The 15,224-nt window shown below is 46.0% G+C and overlaps 1 protein-coding gene across 1 annotated transcript in view; it reads right to left on the bottom strand.

The window, feature by feature from the left end:
* LOC144145582 (dnaJ homolog subfamily C member 11) overlaps positions 1-15,224 on the bottom strand; it is a 45,239-nt gene that overhangs the window by 13,882 nt on the left and 16,133 nt on the right. Inside the window, exons 11-13 of the mRNA XM_077677233.1 lie at positions 12,229-12,345; positions 6,912-7,067; positions 2,830-2,899 (exon numbers count right to left, since the gene is read on the bottom strand). Coding sequence (XP_077533359.1) covers positions 2,830-2,899; positions 6,912-7,067; positions 12,229-12,345 — 343 coding nt within the window. The remainder of the gene's footprint in view (positions 1-2,829; positions 2,900-6,911; positions 7,068-12,228; positions 12,346-15,224) is intronic.

The following is a 15,224-nucleotide window of genomic DNA, read 5'->3' as shown; positions in this document are numbered from 1 at the left end:
CAAAAGTTTTGGACTGGAAAGGGTTAAATACCATTCGTAAACTAATCATATCAGCCTGTAAAGTCTTGGATACTTCTGTTTGAAATCTGACCAGGTATTTTTGTTGCACAAATGCAAGTGACATTATTCTTTTATGTGTGAGCAATGCACATAGCAGTGCAACAAAATTTCGCCTCATACAGCCTGCGTTTAAGAGCGTAATGTAGCTGCTTACTGCTCTCACCATTACCAGCTGTGGCGCATAATTAACAACAACAAAAAAAAAAAAACCCAGACGCATAGTTTTTCAAAATTGAAAGAATTTAGTGCAACTGTCGCTCTTTAGAAGCTCACCGCAGAAGGTTCTAACTTTTCAAAGCAAGTATCTGAGACTAATGACGTACGTTATCAATCGTGCAAGGACCCATTAGAAAACCCATTTGAGCCGCACTATCCACACTTTCATGAAAGACGCGAGTGTGTGTCAAATGGGAAACAGCATCGAAAAATTCCCGCTAACCAATGAAGACCATAACAGACCTATACTGTGTCACCAACACTGTGCAATGCTGTGGAATAAACCAAGTAGCTCGACCAACATTACTAAAAACTCCGAGGATACTTAATTAAGCATTTCCTCTAATTTGTGAATGTGAGAGTCGATGTCCTGTTGAATGCTGCTAAGTGCCCTGGTGCACTGGTGACAGCTGTGCCTCTGGCCGAGAGGAACGCAAGTGTCTGGAGTGCTGAACGGCTTCCACTGCCACCGCTGCCTTCTCCACTTTTCCCGTGACTCTGCACATGCCTCAGCCTTGCTTAGCAGCACGTGTTTAGTTTCTTCTTGTTTTATTTCTGAAGCCAGAAGCCTGCTTTGCATTCTTTTTTTTTTGTGCACACGCCATTGAATGTGTCACAGACAACTGGAATTTAGGAGCCGAAATTTTTTCACTGCATTCCTGTCCCAGTAGCTTCTCCGCCCAATGAGCCACTTTTGCATTAAGAAATCTATTGCCACACTCAGTCATGGCAAAGCGGTTAAAAACACAAATTTGTTGATCAAATGACCAGTCCGGCCTGCAAGCCCTGGGGCCGAATTCTCTAAAACGGCGGCCGTCGTTTTGAAACGACGCGGTAGCGCCATGCAAATGCATGTGTTGCGGGGTTGGGGCCATCGCTTTGCGGTGTTCAGCAGGGAGAATCAGCCGCAGAAAAGCACTGTGGCAAGGGCTTGAAGCGACAAGCGAAACGACGGGGGGGCAGTGGGTGTCGCTTGGGCCCTTGCCGCAGTGCTTTTCTGCGGCTGATTCTCCCTGCTGAACACCGCAAAGCGATGGCCCCAACCCCACAACACATGCATTTGCATGGCGCTACCGCGTCGTTTCAAAACGACGCCCCGCCGTTTTAGAGAATTGGGCCCCTGGTTTGAACTCAGCTACTGGAACTGTTTCCTTTCGTTTTTTAGCAGCAGAGCTATTCAGGCCAACACAAATCCGTCCAGCAAAGACAGAAGTGAGCGCATGCCTTGCGGCGACCACCCGGCATCGTCCAGGCTTGCGCATGGGCTTATAACACATTAGGAGCTCGAGCGCATGTGAGTGCATGCCTCGCAGCTACCGGCTTGCCACGGGTACGCCGCGCCGAAGAATCTGTCAAGCTATCCCTTCACAATGCGCACGCGGAGACGGCCACCGGACCGGCCGATGAAGAAGTGGGGAACACTCTGCCAGCGTTCGTGGTGAACTATGGCGTGATCTTCTCCTCGCAGTGCACGTGCGCTCACGCCTCGAGTGGCGAGCACAGAGAAGTCACGCTCCCGGCACCAAGTTTGCACTGCCGGTTGCAACCGGTACTAGCTACGCCGAGAGACGGGTCTAGAAAAAGAGGAGGGCTGATTACTCGATGGAGGGGTGAAATAAGGAAGTTCGGAGGCAAAGAATGGACTCAAGTGGTGCCAGACAGGAGTGGTTGGAGGTCGACGAGAGAGGCCTTTGTCCTGATGATGATGATACAACAGCCAAGTCTCCGACGAGGGATGAGGGGCCGCCAGCTCTGCTGTTTCTCCAACCCTGCACCACTAGTGCAAGCTGCAGCATTTTTTCATATAGCATTTTTTAAGTTTCTTTTTCATGCACATACACGTACCCATATTGCTGCCCATTCACTCCTTTTAATGACACAATCCTGATCCCTGGGAAGTGGTTTGGCAATGCTGCAAAAAAAGTAAAAACTGCCGCATTCTCTCCACTCTAACCCACCCCTGCCCCTTTCATGCTTCAGCTGCTTCGAATATGAGCACTCAAAGTAAATAAAACATTCTACTACTAGTTCGCCATCATCCCCAACCCCTCAGCTCATTTATGCCCGCTCCATGACAAGGACCTCACCCACACACCTCTAACTGTTCAAATCCTACATAATCTGAAGCCACTGTTCGCCCCCGAATTTCTTTCCCTCTCATCCCTACACTGTGCTTTCTGTGCCCCCTACGTGTCATGCTGTCCCTGGGTAGGTGTCCTGCTACTTGGATGGACCACTTACTGTCAAACCCCTTCATCACATAGCCAGCCCAACTACCTCTTTTCTCCGAATCTGACCTAAGATGTCTTCCTGCCAAACTTGTTCCTTTTTGCAGAACCTTTGTATCTTTAAGCATTGCAGGTTGGGAAACAAGGGGGGGGGGGGGGTTAGAGATCTTGGAATTGAGGAAATACGCCAGTTACGCAAATGTAAGGGCATAACGTATCCCTACTTTGCCCTCAATTCCCCACCTCGAAGAGTAACCAACACTGGGTGGGTGGACTCCTCACACCCATGACACAGGAGGCACAGCAACGGAAGACCCAAACATACCGCAGCCTCAGCTTCCCTTTTCCTCTCTGCCAGCTTGGTTGCATTGGCTTCTCGGGATCGCTTGGCCTCCCTGGGAAGAAAGAGAGAAGAGAGCACACGACAATCAAGGCCAAGCTGCTTTCTCTCCAAAGTTTCCCCAAACTAGAAAGCTAGCACCGCACAAACATAGCCCAACAAAATAACAACTAGGTAGTCAAAGCTGGCAATGTCTGCCGATGCAAATGATGACGCAGCACGTCAGTTCTTTCCTATCTGTGCAACAATAACCAACATGGATCTGCCAATAATGCAAGCTCATTTGCACAAGCGGCTGCACTAGGAGCATGTTAATTAAGAATGGTGCAAGATCACTGGCCTGGAAATTTTCTCTCATGGGTGAGGACAGGTCAATTCAGACAGACAGACAGATGGAAAAACATTTTTAGAAGATGCCAATGACACCACCAAATTACGAAACAGTGCCATTATCATGTAAAGCAAGTTCTATCACAATGTAAGCAACAGCGAGCTAACAATGCATAAAAATTCAATAAACCCATGTTGGTCGACAACTTTCACTGAACTCATATTGTGCCTGGCAGCACTTGTTGGTCAATTTCTTTTTTTTTTTTTTTCATTCCGTGTTCACGAATCAGCATGTCCCAGCATTTTGTGTTTTATTTTTTGGAATAGGTGTGTGCTCCTCGCATAATGAGTTTCCTTTCTGAACCCCTGTGACCCTAGGCCTGAAGCAGCATCAAACAGCCTTTGCATAGAGGCACATAATAATTTTGGATGGCGCTGTGTAGGGTAGGCAATATGACAGCACAATGCCTTTCCTTTCAAGGGTGGACCTTGGTGCCAGGGAATCAACTAGCAGCCGTCTGAGCTGGAGTCATAGGAGTAGGGGTCATGTTCCAAAGGTAGGCAATGGTCGCAGCGTCAAATTTAGTGCCCCCAATGAGGGGGGTTATGCAAGGAGTTTGTGAGGATAGTTGTTTGCGGGTGCACTGGCACAGTGTGAAGACTGAATACGTGCAAACCATGTAAACTTTGTTTCAGCAGCAATTGTGTGCAATCTCTAAAATAACAAATCCTTTTGTGTTTACCTGTGTGCCACAGTTAAGGCTAAAGTAGACTTGAAGGCAGCCTTACAAGATCACGTCGTCAAGGCAATGTTTATAGGCATCCACACTGAGTTCATCAGAGTAAATACAATAAGCACTCGTCAAGACAAAGCTAGGAGCAAATGTGTTCAGCATAAACTGAAATGTTAAAAAAAATCAGGTGTTGAGCTTGCTCAAAACCGATGTTAGCAATTAAAGCCACCATAGAGTACCTTCCACTGATGCTATTAAAGCCAAGGTGCATAGAACAGTTCGAACCACATCCTCCAGCAAGAATTTCAACAACATGATTGGCATTAATGGGGTTAAGGTGTAGAGAAAAAGCATTCATTTCTTTTCTCCTTCCTCCCACCATTCATAATGCTGTGGAAGTTTTGGGGCGGCCTCACTTCAGGATGACAAGTCTTCAAGCTTTTAGTGTGCAGAACTTTGGCGGCCGCTACCGTGGTTTGACGTCGGCATTGGCATTGTAACCGAGCGAACCAAGACAGAAAGAAAACGGCGGAGGAAAGTGTGGCGAAAGTGTGAGGGGGAGGGCAGTATGCTTAGCCGGCATGCGATGCTCCTTGGCACCGACGTATGGCAAAAGTGTGAGGGGGAGGCAGTGAGACATGCTGGGCGGTAGCGATGCGCTGCGAGAGGACACCATAGCAACGCATGCCATCATGCACTTGGTCCCTTCTTGAGACGCAGTTCGCGCCACCGAAGAGGCTTACCATCACTGCCATCGAGAGAGCCCTCGAGTGAGTGCTGCCTCAGCGCACTGCAGAGCTCAGGAGCGAGTGCTGAACAACGAGAGAGGCAACCAGTGGATGTGCTTTGTGTCCTCCTCGTTGCGTGGCTCATCAGAGCCACATGACAATTGCACGGGAGGTTCAAAGACGACTTACAATAACATGCTTAGCGGTGGCAACGCGCTGCAAGATAACAGCAGAGTAGCGCGCGCTGCCATGCGTTAGCTGATCACTCGATCACTTCCTGAGACACAGCAGCTACGCCGCCCGTGACCAAGAAGACTGCAGTCCGCGCTGCACACAAATTTCGCATTAAAGAGTATAGTAATCGTCAGCCTATTTATTATTATTATTTTTTGCTTGCCAGTGGAGACGTCATTTCACTAGCAACTTCTGCTTCCATTGCAATGCGGTGGTGGCGCCAACTATAGTGCACCCATAAATTGCTCTTCCAGGGCATATGCAACTCGTGACATTACGCATGAGCAACGTTTCACAATAATGGCAGAAGTGTTTGGCATGAATGAAAACCATCACATGCTATGCTGGTCATTTTGCCATCCCAAATTTTGCTTAACTGCTATCCATTGCCAGAGCAATGGATGCACCCATCAGTGGAGCGAACGTTCAGAGCCTCTGAAATGTGTTGCGGCCATGCAGAAAAAACATGAAGGTGATTACCAATAGCTATTCGTGTTTTTTAACCTGTGGGCACACTTCGGTCATATTGCACTTATGAAAAAGCACAATTAGAAAGCAGTGGAAAGTTCACTTCACCAGACAATTTGGCGGATGCACTGCTCAATAAGATGGCTGAATGTCCCAAACTCACTTCTACTGCACCTTTAAAAAATACTGCGCCATCCCTCTTTCCATTAACACAACAAAGACAAAAACTTTCCACCGAAGCAGACTTAAAAAAAAAAAGAAGCGGTAAGTGGTACTTTCCAGTGTGCTGCACTGTTGGCGCAGGTCTTTTTCAGGTGTGCAGAGTGGCAAAACACATACTTCAAACGGCCACCGATTCACAGTTTCGTGCGACAGTTTTCCCGGAGGTGGCATAGCTTTGAAAGAACTAGAAATGTCGGAGATGCAAGATAATGAAGACGAGGAGGCATAGTCTGACTGCGTTCAACTAGCAGAGAGTGAAATATTTCTTTTGCTTCTTTGCGCTGTGAGCGCGAGGTCCAAGTGTATAAAAGAACGTGTCCTACGAGACTGCCCAGTATCAGTGTGTGATGCCATGGTGTTTTTTGTACTGCATGATCGTCTGTCAACACCAACAGCCCACATCAGAGAGAACTTCGCGTCGACTCTCGGGACCCTTTGCCATAACTCACCGTTTTATTCTCAGAAGGGGCAAATGCTACAAGTATAGGTATAGGTACTTCAAGTATAGGTACTCTGAACCCAAAGACAGCAGTACACCAGTGGCCCAGTATGTGAATATTTCAGAACTCTAGTTGTCTTGCATATCTATCAAATTGAATCGGCCATCTCGTTTAGCTTCCCTAGCTTATATTATTCTCGTTACATTTCCACTCGAAATTGTTGGTATTGTTCTCTAACATTACCCCTAGCATATGTTTATGCATTTGTACATGTACTGCACCTTGTCTAATGTTGTATAAATATCATTTTGTTCTGTTCATGAATTGAAGATTCAGACTCATCCCCTGGACAGTTGCTGGGAAAAGCCAAGCATCATACAGACACCACTTGCCAGCCGTGATCGGCAGATGTAATTATTTATTCGTTCAGCAAACACCTTTAACTGCGACATAATTTCGCCACTGGTAATCAGCGGAATTAATAGTTTGTTTTCTCGACAGATGCCCCTTAACCGTGCCACCGGACATCTGCCGCTATGGCACCTAGCAGATGGTGCAAACATCTTTAGGAACCTCTTTCAATCAGAATTTCACAAACAAAACTAGCCCGTGATAAAAAAAGTTTCCAAAACAAAACATCCGCGCTAATTTCATACTGAAATTGAGCCTACAGCCTGGCCTAAATTATGCAACAGTTTTCAACTACATACCTGGCACCGAAAAGCTTAGATTTTATGCTCACATTTTTGGGTGCATTAAAAAAAATAACAAAAATGTCCACAAGACCAGTGTCCCCATTAACGAACGAACCCAGGTGTTGTTGAGTGTTCACATCCCTGAATAAAACCTCTGGACCTCTGGCAAGCGGTCTTCTAAGAAGCGTTCCGAAGAGGAGGAAGGCCAAGACGTACCTTTGCTTCTGCCGTCTCGTGTAAGGCACAATCACAAACGTCTGGAGCACGTACCACGCCACGATGGGCGTGACAGTGCCGTAGAATATGGCACTTGGGAGCGGCTCTTCGGAGAGAAGGATTGGGAATACATAACTCTGCGTAGCTCGGTTCAACCTGAAAAACACAAACAAGAGCCGTCAACCAACGTTTATAGAACCAAGGTCAGTTTTAAAACTCTCCGCCTCCGCCATACCAGCAATACGGCGCCCGAGCGACCCACAGCGCCAGGTGGCGTCGCCGTCGCAACCGGCTCCCTTCAGCCGCTGGGGAAGCCCGAGCGAAAGCAGCGCGGGCCGCATCTGTACTGTCGTTGCGAGCGTTATCGCGAAATATGCCGATCACCGTGTTTATAACCTTTTATTTACGCTTGTAAGTGGTAAGTCTAGCCACATGTCACTGGAGCTACGGCGCTCAATCAGCGACAACCATTGCGCAGTAGCCGCTTGCATTTCCAAGGCCGCGCGGCTTTGTGGCTGCACTTCCACGTTCGTTTAGAGCATCGTCCGCCATTTCACATTACATAATTTACGTTTCTTGTTGAGGCGGCTGCATATTCGAACCCTCTAGGTAGGAAATGTGGCTGGTGCGTTATGCAGAGACATTAGTGAAGGCTGTCAAACATTGTCGTCATTTCGTTAAAAAAGCTTTATCGGTTGAATAAAAGAACCAAAAAGTGGATATTTTTTTTTAGTTTCAAGGTAAAGAGATATTTTCACAGGATATCCCTCTTGGCGAAAAGAATAGGATGTCAAGTATCAGCTTCGCGTGGTGATGGGGCCGAGACGGGAATCAAGATGAAGACGACGATCGCAGTGCGCCCGGCACAAACCGTATCTCTGTGTCTCCGCTGCAGTGCCTAGTAGCTCTGTAAATAGTGCAAATACCGCTATTATAATCTCCTCTACTTCGTGTCATTCCTTCATGCCTAAAAATGAGATCATAGTAACTGTATTTACGCTGTTGACAGAGCTTCTAGGTACTGCAGCGGAGACAGCAGCTGACCGAAATAGTTACTTCTTCCCCGATTGAAACACTTTTAAACGAAAAGAAGCTATCCCTCTATTTTCTGAACAACAACAACAACAACAACAAAAAAACAACAACATGACTTCTATTGTAATCTCTGCCAACATTCTTTCGCCAGCTCGCCAATGGAAAACGAACTCCTTCAATGTCTCTCAACGAAGGTTTACTGCTCGCTGCCAGCACGTCTAAATTTGCAGCACTTTCTTCGGCTGCACCGTTAGCGCTTGTTTTGGCTTTCTGTGCAGACGAGGTCTGTGCAACAATCTGCATGTTTCGGCGTGGAAATTTCTTTCTATTTGCCGGCGGTTTCAATAGGTAAGGAAGCAGGTTTGGAAGTATTTCTGGGACGGCTCCTTCGACGAGGCTCCACTTTCCTCACTCAGTTTCTACTTTTCACTGTTAATGAAGTGGGTGTAGCTCTTTGCTATGTCCTCAGGGTAAAAATTCACACCACACGCGCGATTTGGCTGAGAGGTTTCGGTCGAGACACGCATTGGCACGGTACCATATATCTACACGAAGGCCGAAGTAACTTGAAGTGCGAGAAAAGCGCCTTGCCTTTGAGTTTGGTTTCCCCTGTAACAAACCGTGCAACCGGGAACACAACAGGCCGGCATAGTGCTCGCCTAACCATCTACAACCGGAGTGCGCATGCACGCACGCGCACGCACGCACGCGCGGAGACGCTAGCCGCACAACGGCAGGTGTATCCCTCAGAACGTGCTGACCTCAGCCACCCGGTGCTCCGCGCGGGAGCCGGGTGCGACTGCAGCGCCATCAATGCGGCATGGTGCGGCGGCGCCGGGAAACACTTCGAAGTTTTACAACTGACCTTGGTTCTATAAACGTTGCCGTCAACAACACCAATGGGCTATTACGAGTGCAAACATCTAAACCTAGACTGCCACTAATGGATTCCACACAAGGTTTTGTGCTCAAACACCAAATCAAACTTGAACTTAATGTTCTGCTAACATCTTAAAAAGATGAAATTTTAGCAAGCAACCTGTTAAGTAGTGGCAAATGACACAATGCAAAGGAGTGGCATGCGGTAAAGGGAGGAGAAGACCTGCCAGTAGCAGGCATTTTGCTCATGCCCAACTCTACAAAATGTGCTGACCATTTTTACAAAGGGCACTGCCTGTGTTAGTCTGGCTTTGTCGGGGTGCTATGGCAGGCACAGTTGTTTGGGCTCATTTGTGAGTATACATGGACTTGTTCTAGTATTCAGTCTCATAAAAACCGGTTCTTGAATTAATTATGAACCTCAGCGCTGCGCTGCCATCAGTGCCGCAAAACTTCTGTAACCGCAGCACTTTTTCTGGTGACCCATCAGGACAGACCCGCAACAGCTACCCACAAAAGATCCAAGTAGACTCTGTAAGCTTGCTTTTGAAAGTAGTCTCAATGATGCTTCGTTAGTTTATTGTTTAGATTAGTTTGCAGATTCTTAGTTTATTTCCTCCTTTCGTGTTGCGTGTTTTGTAGCTTGAACATCCAGAGTTGCTTGCGTTCGTGTACTCATTGTATTTTTCCTAGCTGTGTTCTTCATTAGAGACTGTTTTGTCACTGAATTTGGGTTCTATCATATTCACCATAATGCCAATGGCAGAAGTAATGCATCAAAGGACTAGCACTTCATTTTTGGTAGTCACCAGACGATGTGTAGCTCAGCTGAATACTGCACATTACAACAGCTAGACTACACATATGTACAACAGAAACCTACTCAAAGTCCTCAACCCCTGCATTTCCCTGCACTCATGTAGCGAGATTTCTGCCCTGCTGTAACTTCTATAGCTCAATATGTGATTCGCATCGGCCTTTCTCAAATAACATGTTCAGTTTTTCTTTCAAGACACCCCCTAAAAATATCAAGGTTTTGCTGTATGATTGATTATAGACTCTTGCGAGTCAGCTATGACCTCTTCTATGTAGTGTGAGGTAGTGGCATTCCAAACAGCCTTGCTGTTAGCTTTGTCGTTAATTCTGAAGCTGTCTTGGCAAGATATTTCTTCCTTCTACAGTCACCGAGCAAGCTTAAAGCAAATTGTTTTTTAAAGTATTCTTCATGATCGGCTAAAAAATCAAAGCACTGTAGAAAAATCCTCGCAAGAACTAGTATTATAATTTCTACCTTTTTTAGAAGCAAACAGGTCAGACCAGGCACCGCACATAAAATATTCAAAGCCACAGTTTTACTACTGCAGTGTCCACTGAAGGATACTTGGTGACAGCTCTAAAATTTGAGCTAACCCAGGCACAGAGCAATCATGCTCTTGTCCTGCCTCACTCTTTCCCAGCTCCAGAAAGGCCATTTGATAGTTCAAATTTAAATATGTGCAACTTCTTGAACTCAGAGCTGATTTGAACCCTGAATTTATCTAACGCTGCAATCTCTCTCAAGCTCAGTCCGTTCAAATTCTCACATCAGCTAACTGTAATAATTTTTATTTTGACCAACAAGAAAATAACCTAGAAGTAAGATTTTACAGATTTTGTATGTGGCTCACAAAATGGCAGTATTTTCTCAGCTGTAAAGCAGGAAATCTACAGGTCATGTACAATTTGTTTAATTTGTTACTTTTCCCAGCGAGTCTTGTTTACGGTACTGACACAACAGGAAGATATAGGTTGCATCTTAAGAAGTTTTTCCAAGCCTCTTTGAATGAAATGTGCCTTTTCGAGGTGCATGTGAAGCAGTAGCGGTCCCAGAGATTGGTTTTAGGGGGGGGCGATTTTTTTTTTTTTTTTTTTTGGGGGGGGGGGGGGCGATTTGATTTTTTTTTTTTTTTTTTTTTTTGTGGGGGCGAATAAGAACCGCTTCTCTCCTTGCGCCAGTTCTGCGGAGGAGGTGACAACAATGCCGGCGTGTGCGCGTATGTGGTGTAACCCGCTTGCGCACAAATCACTTAGCGACACAGTGGTTTTTGACTCCCCGTAGGCGGTGCAACGGCTGACTCGAGCCCGTATTGCTGACGGTCGCAACACGTTTGCGACCTCGCACAAGTGGGATTTTACCTCGCGCAAGTGGAATGCGTCGAAAAAAAAAAAAAAATAAGAAGCTGAGGACCTCTTTGGGGGGGGGCGATCGCCCCCTTCGCCCCCCCCTTGGAACCGCCACTGATGTGAAGACTGCTTTTGCCTTCAAGGCAAATACAAAGCAAATTTTAAAGTGAATGCACAGATAATTGCAAAATAAAGAAAAGAAAAAAAAAGCTAACCAGCAGCTGCCACAAACCTTGAAATGACAGCTCAACTGGCTGTTTATTTTCATGCTATGTGCGCAGCACCCAGCAAACTCTAACAAATGCAAAGCACTTCTCAAGACCCTAGTTGAAGTTTAGAGAATAAACTGTCAATTGACGCACAGGGCAGTAATCTTCAGCAGGATTTCTTTAACAGTACCTCTGAATTCAATTGTAATGCTTAGCACCATCCTCATCATCATCAAGACCACTGAAAGAGGTGACCACACACACGCAGACCAAGCGCGAGGCCAGACAGAAACTATCCCTTCAGAGTTCCCCAAGTTTTTTAATAAGCCGACCACAATGCAGTTTACAGGTTCAGATGCAAATACTAATAGCTTTTAATGGACGAAATGTGTGCGGCTACTTTTCAGTGCAGCACATTCAGAGTAATAACCGAAGCCTCAGTCTCTTTCAGTCCAAACATTATGTTGATTTCGCTTTAGGAAGCCCCTACAATAAATGACATTGCATGTCAAAAAAAGAAAAAAAAAATTTTTTTCACTGCAAATTCAGCATTCTATATGCCCCACCCCTCTCCCAAGGACCGTTTCTTTTTTCTTTTTCTTTTTTCAGGGAAGCGGCAACCCTAATAACAGTACCCAATTCATGGTATCTGATCCTAACAATTTGCCAGCTTGTTAAGAAATTTAAGCGAAGAGATAATGAGGTAAGGGGGTCACGCAGGCACTATGATGCAGGGACGAGCAGGCATCAAGACATGGTGCACATTGCAGTGAGGCAGCAATGAGCTCACTAACTTGCGTCTTTCTTTCCCATCAATAAACACGTGCGCCATTTTTCTATCAGCCTCTGCTGCTTATGGCGGCAGAGTCCCAGAGAAAAACCGTTTCAGAGGCCTCTGCAGCTTTTGGCGGCTCATTTGGACTGCAATTTGTTCCACTTTTAGATGATGCCTGAGCCCTAGTGAACATGAAGCCCCAACCTGGAATAAGCCCTCAGAAATACGCAAAAATCCATGAAACGTGGAGACCCACCTGAGCTTGAGTGTAATGCCGGTTGGGATGCCGATCACCATTGTTGCTCCCACAGTGTTGTGCTGGGATATCTTCCGCTCAACGCCATACTCCACCACGGCACCAAACGTGCCTACTCTGGGAGGGGAGAGAGAGAGTGAGAGTGAGCAAAAAAAGAGAATTTGATATCTTAAATGCAATGGCTCCTCCACATGGTACGAGAAAGGTAGGCCACACACAATGCACATGGCAGTAGAAGTATACACGATTAAAAGTGATTGATGATTGATTGTAGGCTTTATAACGCCGACGCAATGCAGGCAATGAGGCGCGCCGTAGTGAAGGGGTCCGGATAAATTTTGACCACCTGGGGATGTTTAACGTGTGCCGAAATATCGTACACACGAGCGTTTTTGCTTTTCGCCTCCATCAGAAAAGTGGCCACCGCGGCCGAGAATCGAACCCGCGACCTCGTGCTCAGCAGCACAATGCCTTAGCCACTGAGCCACCACGGTGGGTATGATTAAAAGTGAAGTTGTATTACAAAGTAATATATGTATATTCTAGCACCTCCTCAAACTACTTACTAGGAAAATGCCAATTACCCTAGATGAGAGAAAAATGCGAATCTGGTTCAATTGGTACAATGTAACATTTGAATATTTGAATGAAGCAGCAAAAAATGTAATACCCCTGTCGCACGGGCAATTTAAATCATGATCGAGTCGATCCTGATCGAACTCAATCCAATTCAGGTGCTGCTACATGGCCAGTTTTAATATTTTCAATTGCAATCGGAAGAGAGCGGTGATGAATAATGCCTGTTGAATAATGCTGTACGGTGACATATTTGAGTAATACCACGAACTGTTCCAAATAACTTGACTCAGATCAGCACAATATCTAGCTAGTTAAATAACTATCCATACTTTTACAAAACTGCACTTGTACACTCTCAACACTGTGGGTCAATCCCTCTTAAAAACAAAAATAGTGTTGCCCCACCTGCCAGTGGCTGCATCGAGTACAGCAGTTATTGCTAGTTCATATTGCACTACTGTCACTGTTTGGACGTTGGACGAATATGAAGGAAAAACATGGTGGAAGTCAGCTGCCGTCGCAAAACAAGGGCTCACACACGGCAATAGAAATCGCACCCGTTGCTACAAACCACGCTACAAGGGATGGCCTCACCACGGCTCAAATTCAGCTGATACCACTATGGCTGCACATGGTGGTTAACCGACACCGGTTGCCAAGTCCTTTTTTTGGCGCCATCTGGTGTGTGAGAATGAAATTTCTCAACTCAGATTGAAATGTGCATGTAGCAGCAGCAATACATTAAGTGCGCTCGAAAAGTCAATCCCACTTTGCTGTAATCCAGATTAAAAGTGCCCGTGTGACAGGGGTATCAGATATTACCCGACACAACCACTCATGCTATATCTCCTTCATTGCACATTATTTTACTACTTCTCACATTAGGCTCAGTACTAATAGTACAGCGTCAGCACAAAATAAATAGTTTACCGCACATATCAGCTGCCATCAGTTTAATGGTGGGGGGAAAAAGAAAAAAAGTAAAAGAAAAGGGGGGGGGGGGAACCATCGCAGTGGCTCAGTTCGTTCCTGGCCATTCTCGGCCACGGAGGCCGCTTCTTAAATGGAGGGTTAAAGCGAAAACGCCTGTGTATTGAGATTCCAGTGCTTGCTGAAGATCCCCAGGCAGTCAAAATTATTCCAGAGCTCTCCACTACAGCGGGCCCCATACCCCAGGGGTAGCTTTGGCGCATTAAACCCCAAAATTTTGAAAAGTAAAAAAAGGGGATGGGGGGAGTTGGTTGAGCAAGATGAACAGAGGCATTGTAAACAGATACCCCAAGGCAAGAATATCTGTGAGCCACTTCTACAAGGGTTCCGATGCAAATTATTATTGGTTAGTTTTGGCATGTAGCCAGCATAGCCAAAGACGCCTTGCACCAGTGCACCACAGACACAAGCTGAGGTCCATGATAGTTTCCTCAACATCATCATCAAAGGCAGCTCATTCTATGACGAATGACAGGAAATGCTTGCGTAATGTTTATTTGCTTAGATGCCACAGTATCGACATCATTATCGACATCAGTCTTTGTTTCACCAATTAATTTTCGACGTCCTCAACCTATCATCACTCAGTGCCTTTGGGTGCAGCATGGCAGGCTGCTGGTATTGTGCTCGCAATCTTTGTTCCAGTTCTTCCAAAAATGTGAGCCCCACAGAGTAGACACAAATGCTGCAGCAGTGAAAGGCAATCCTCCCAATACTTCTAAGCACGAGGACACGAGTTCGATTCCTGGCCGTGGTGGCCACTTTTTCAATGTAGGCGAAAAGCAAACACGCCCGTGTGTTCGAGAATTAATCCGGAGCCCTCCACTACGGCGCGTCTCATTGCCTGCATTGCGCCAGCGCGTTAAACCCTGCAATAAAACAATCAAATCAATCCCCCCAATGTGTCCAACATCAACTCAGTGCTTCAAAATATTGAACTGCGGTGCAATGTCAATTATGTGCTTCATTCACACTTTGTCCTGAGTGGCGCACACATTTGCTTTAACTGAATTCTTTTCCCTCGGTCGACAGAGTGATATGGAGTGGCACACTTTTGTGAAGTCCATAAAAAGTGTTGCCAAGAGTATGTTTTTTTGAGTCTAAAATAAAAGCTCCAGCAGAGCATACATATGTGGAATGTGGGCAGCCATAAATATAGGTCTCAACAGGCACATTTGTGGTAAAAACGGACACAGATAAAAACAGAAAGGAAAGAATTAAAAAAAAGCTGCTGGCACCAAAGCATCACACCCTCCAGCAAAACTTTACAAATTTTCGTTAATTTCACTTCTATCAAAAATTTACCACTGACGCTGTGAGTGGCATATATGTATTCACCGCACTGTAAATTGCCAATATATAGTCAACTCGGAGGCACATACAGGATCTCAGTTTCGGGAAAGGTGGGAACAGATGTCCCAAAAAGG

This window comes from Haemaphysalis longicornis, unplaced genomic scaffold (assembly GCF_048455015.1).
Source record: "Haemaphysalis longicornis isolate Haplotype H1 unplaced genomic scaffold, Haemaphysalis longicornis Haplotype H1 scaffold_7, whole genome shotgun sequence".
NCBI classification, from domain to species: Eukaryota; Metazoa; Arthropoda; class Arachnida; order Ixodida; family Ixodidae; genus Haemaphysalis; species Haemaphysalis longicornis.
This window is presented reverse-complemented; position numbering and strand designations above follow the sequence as displayed.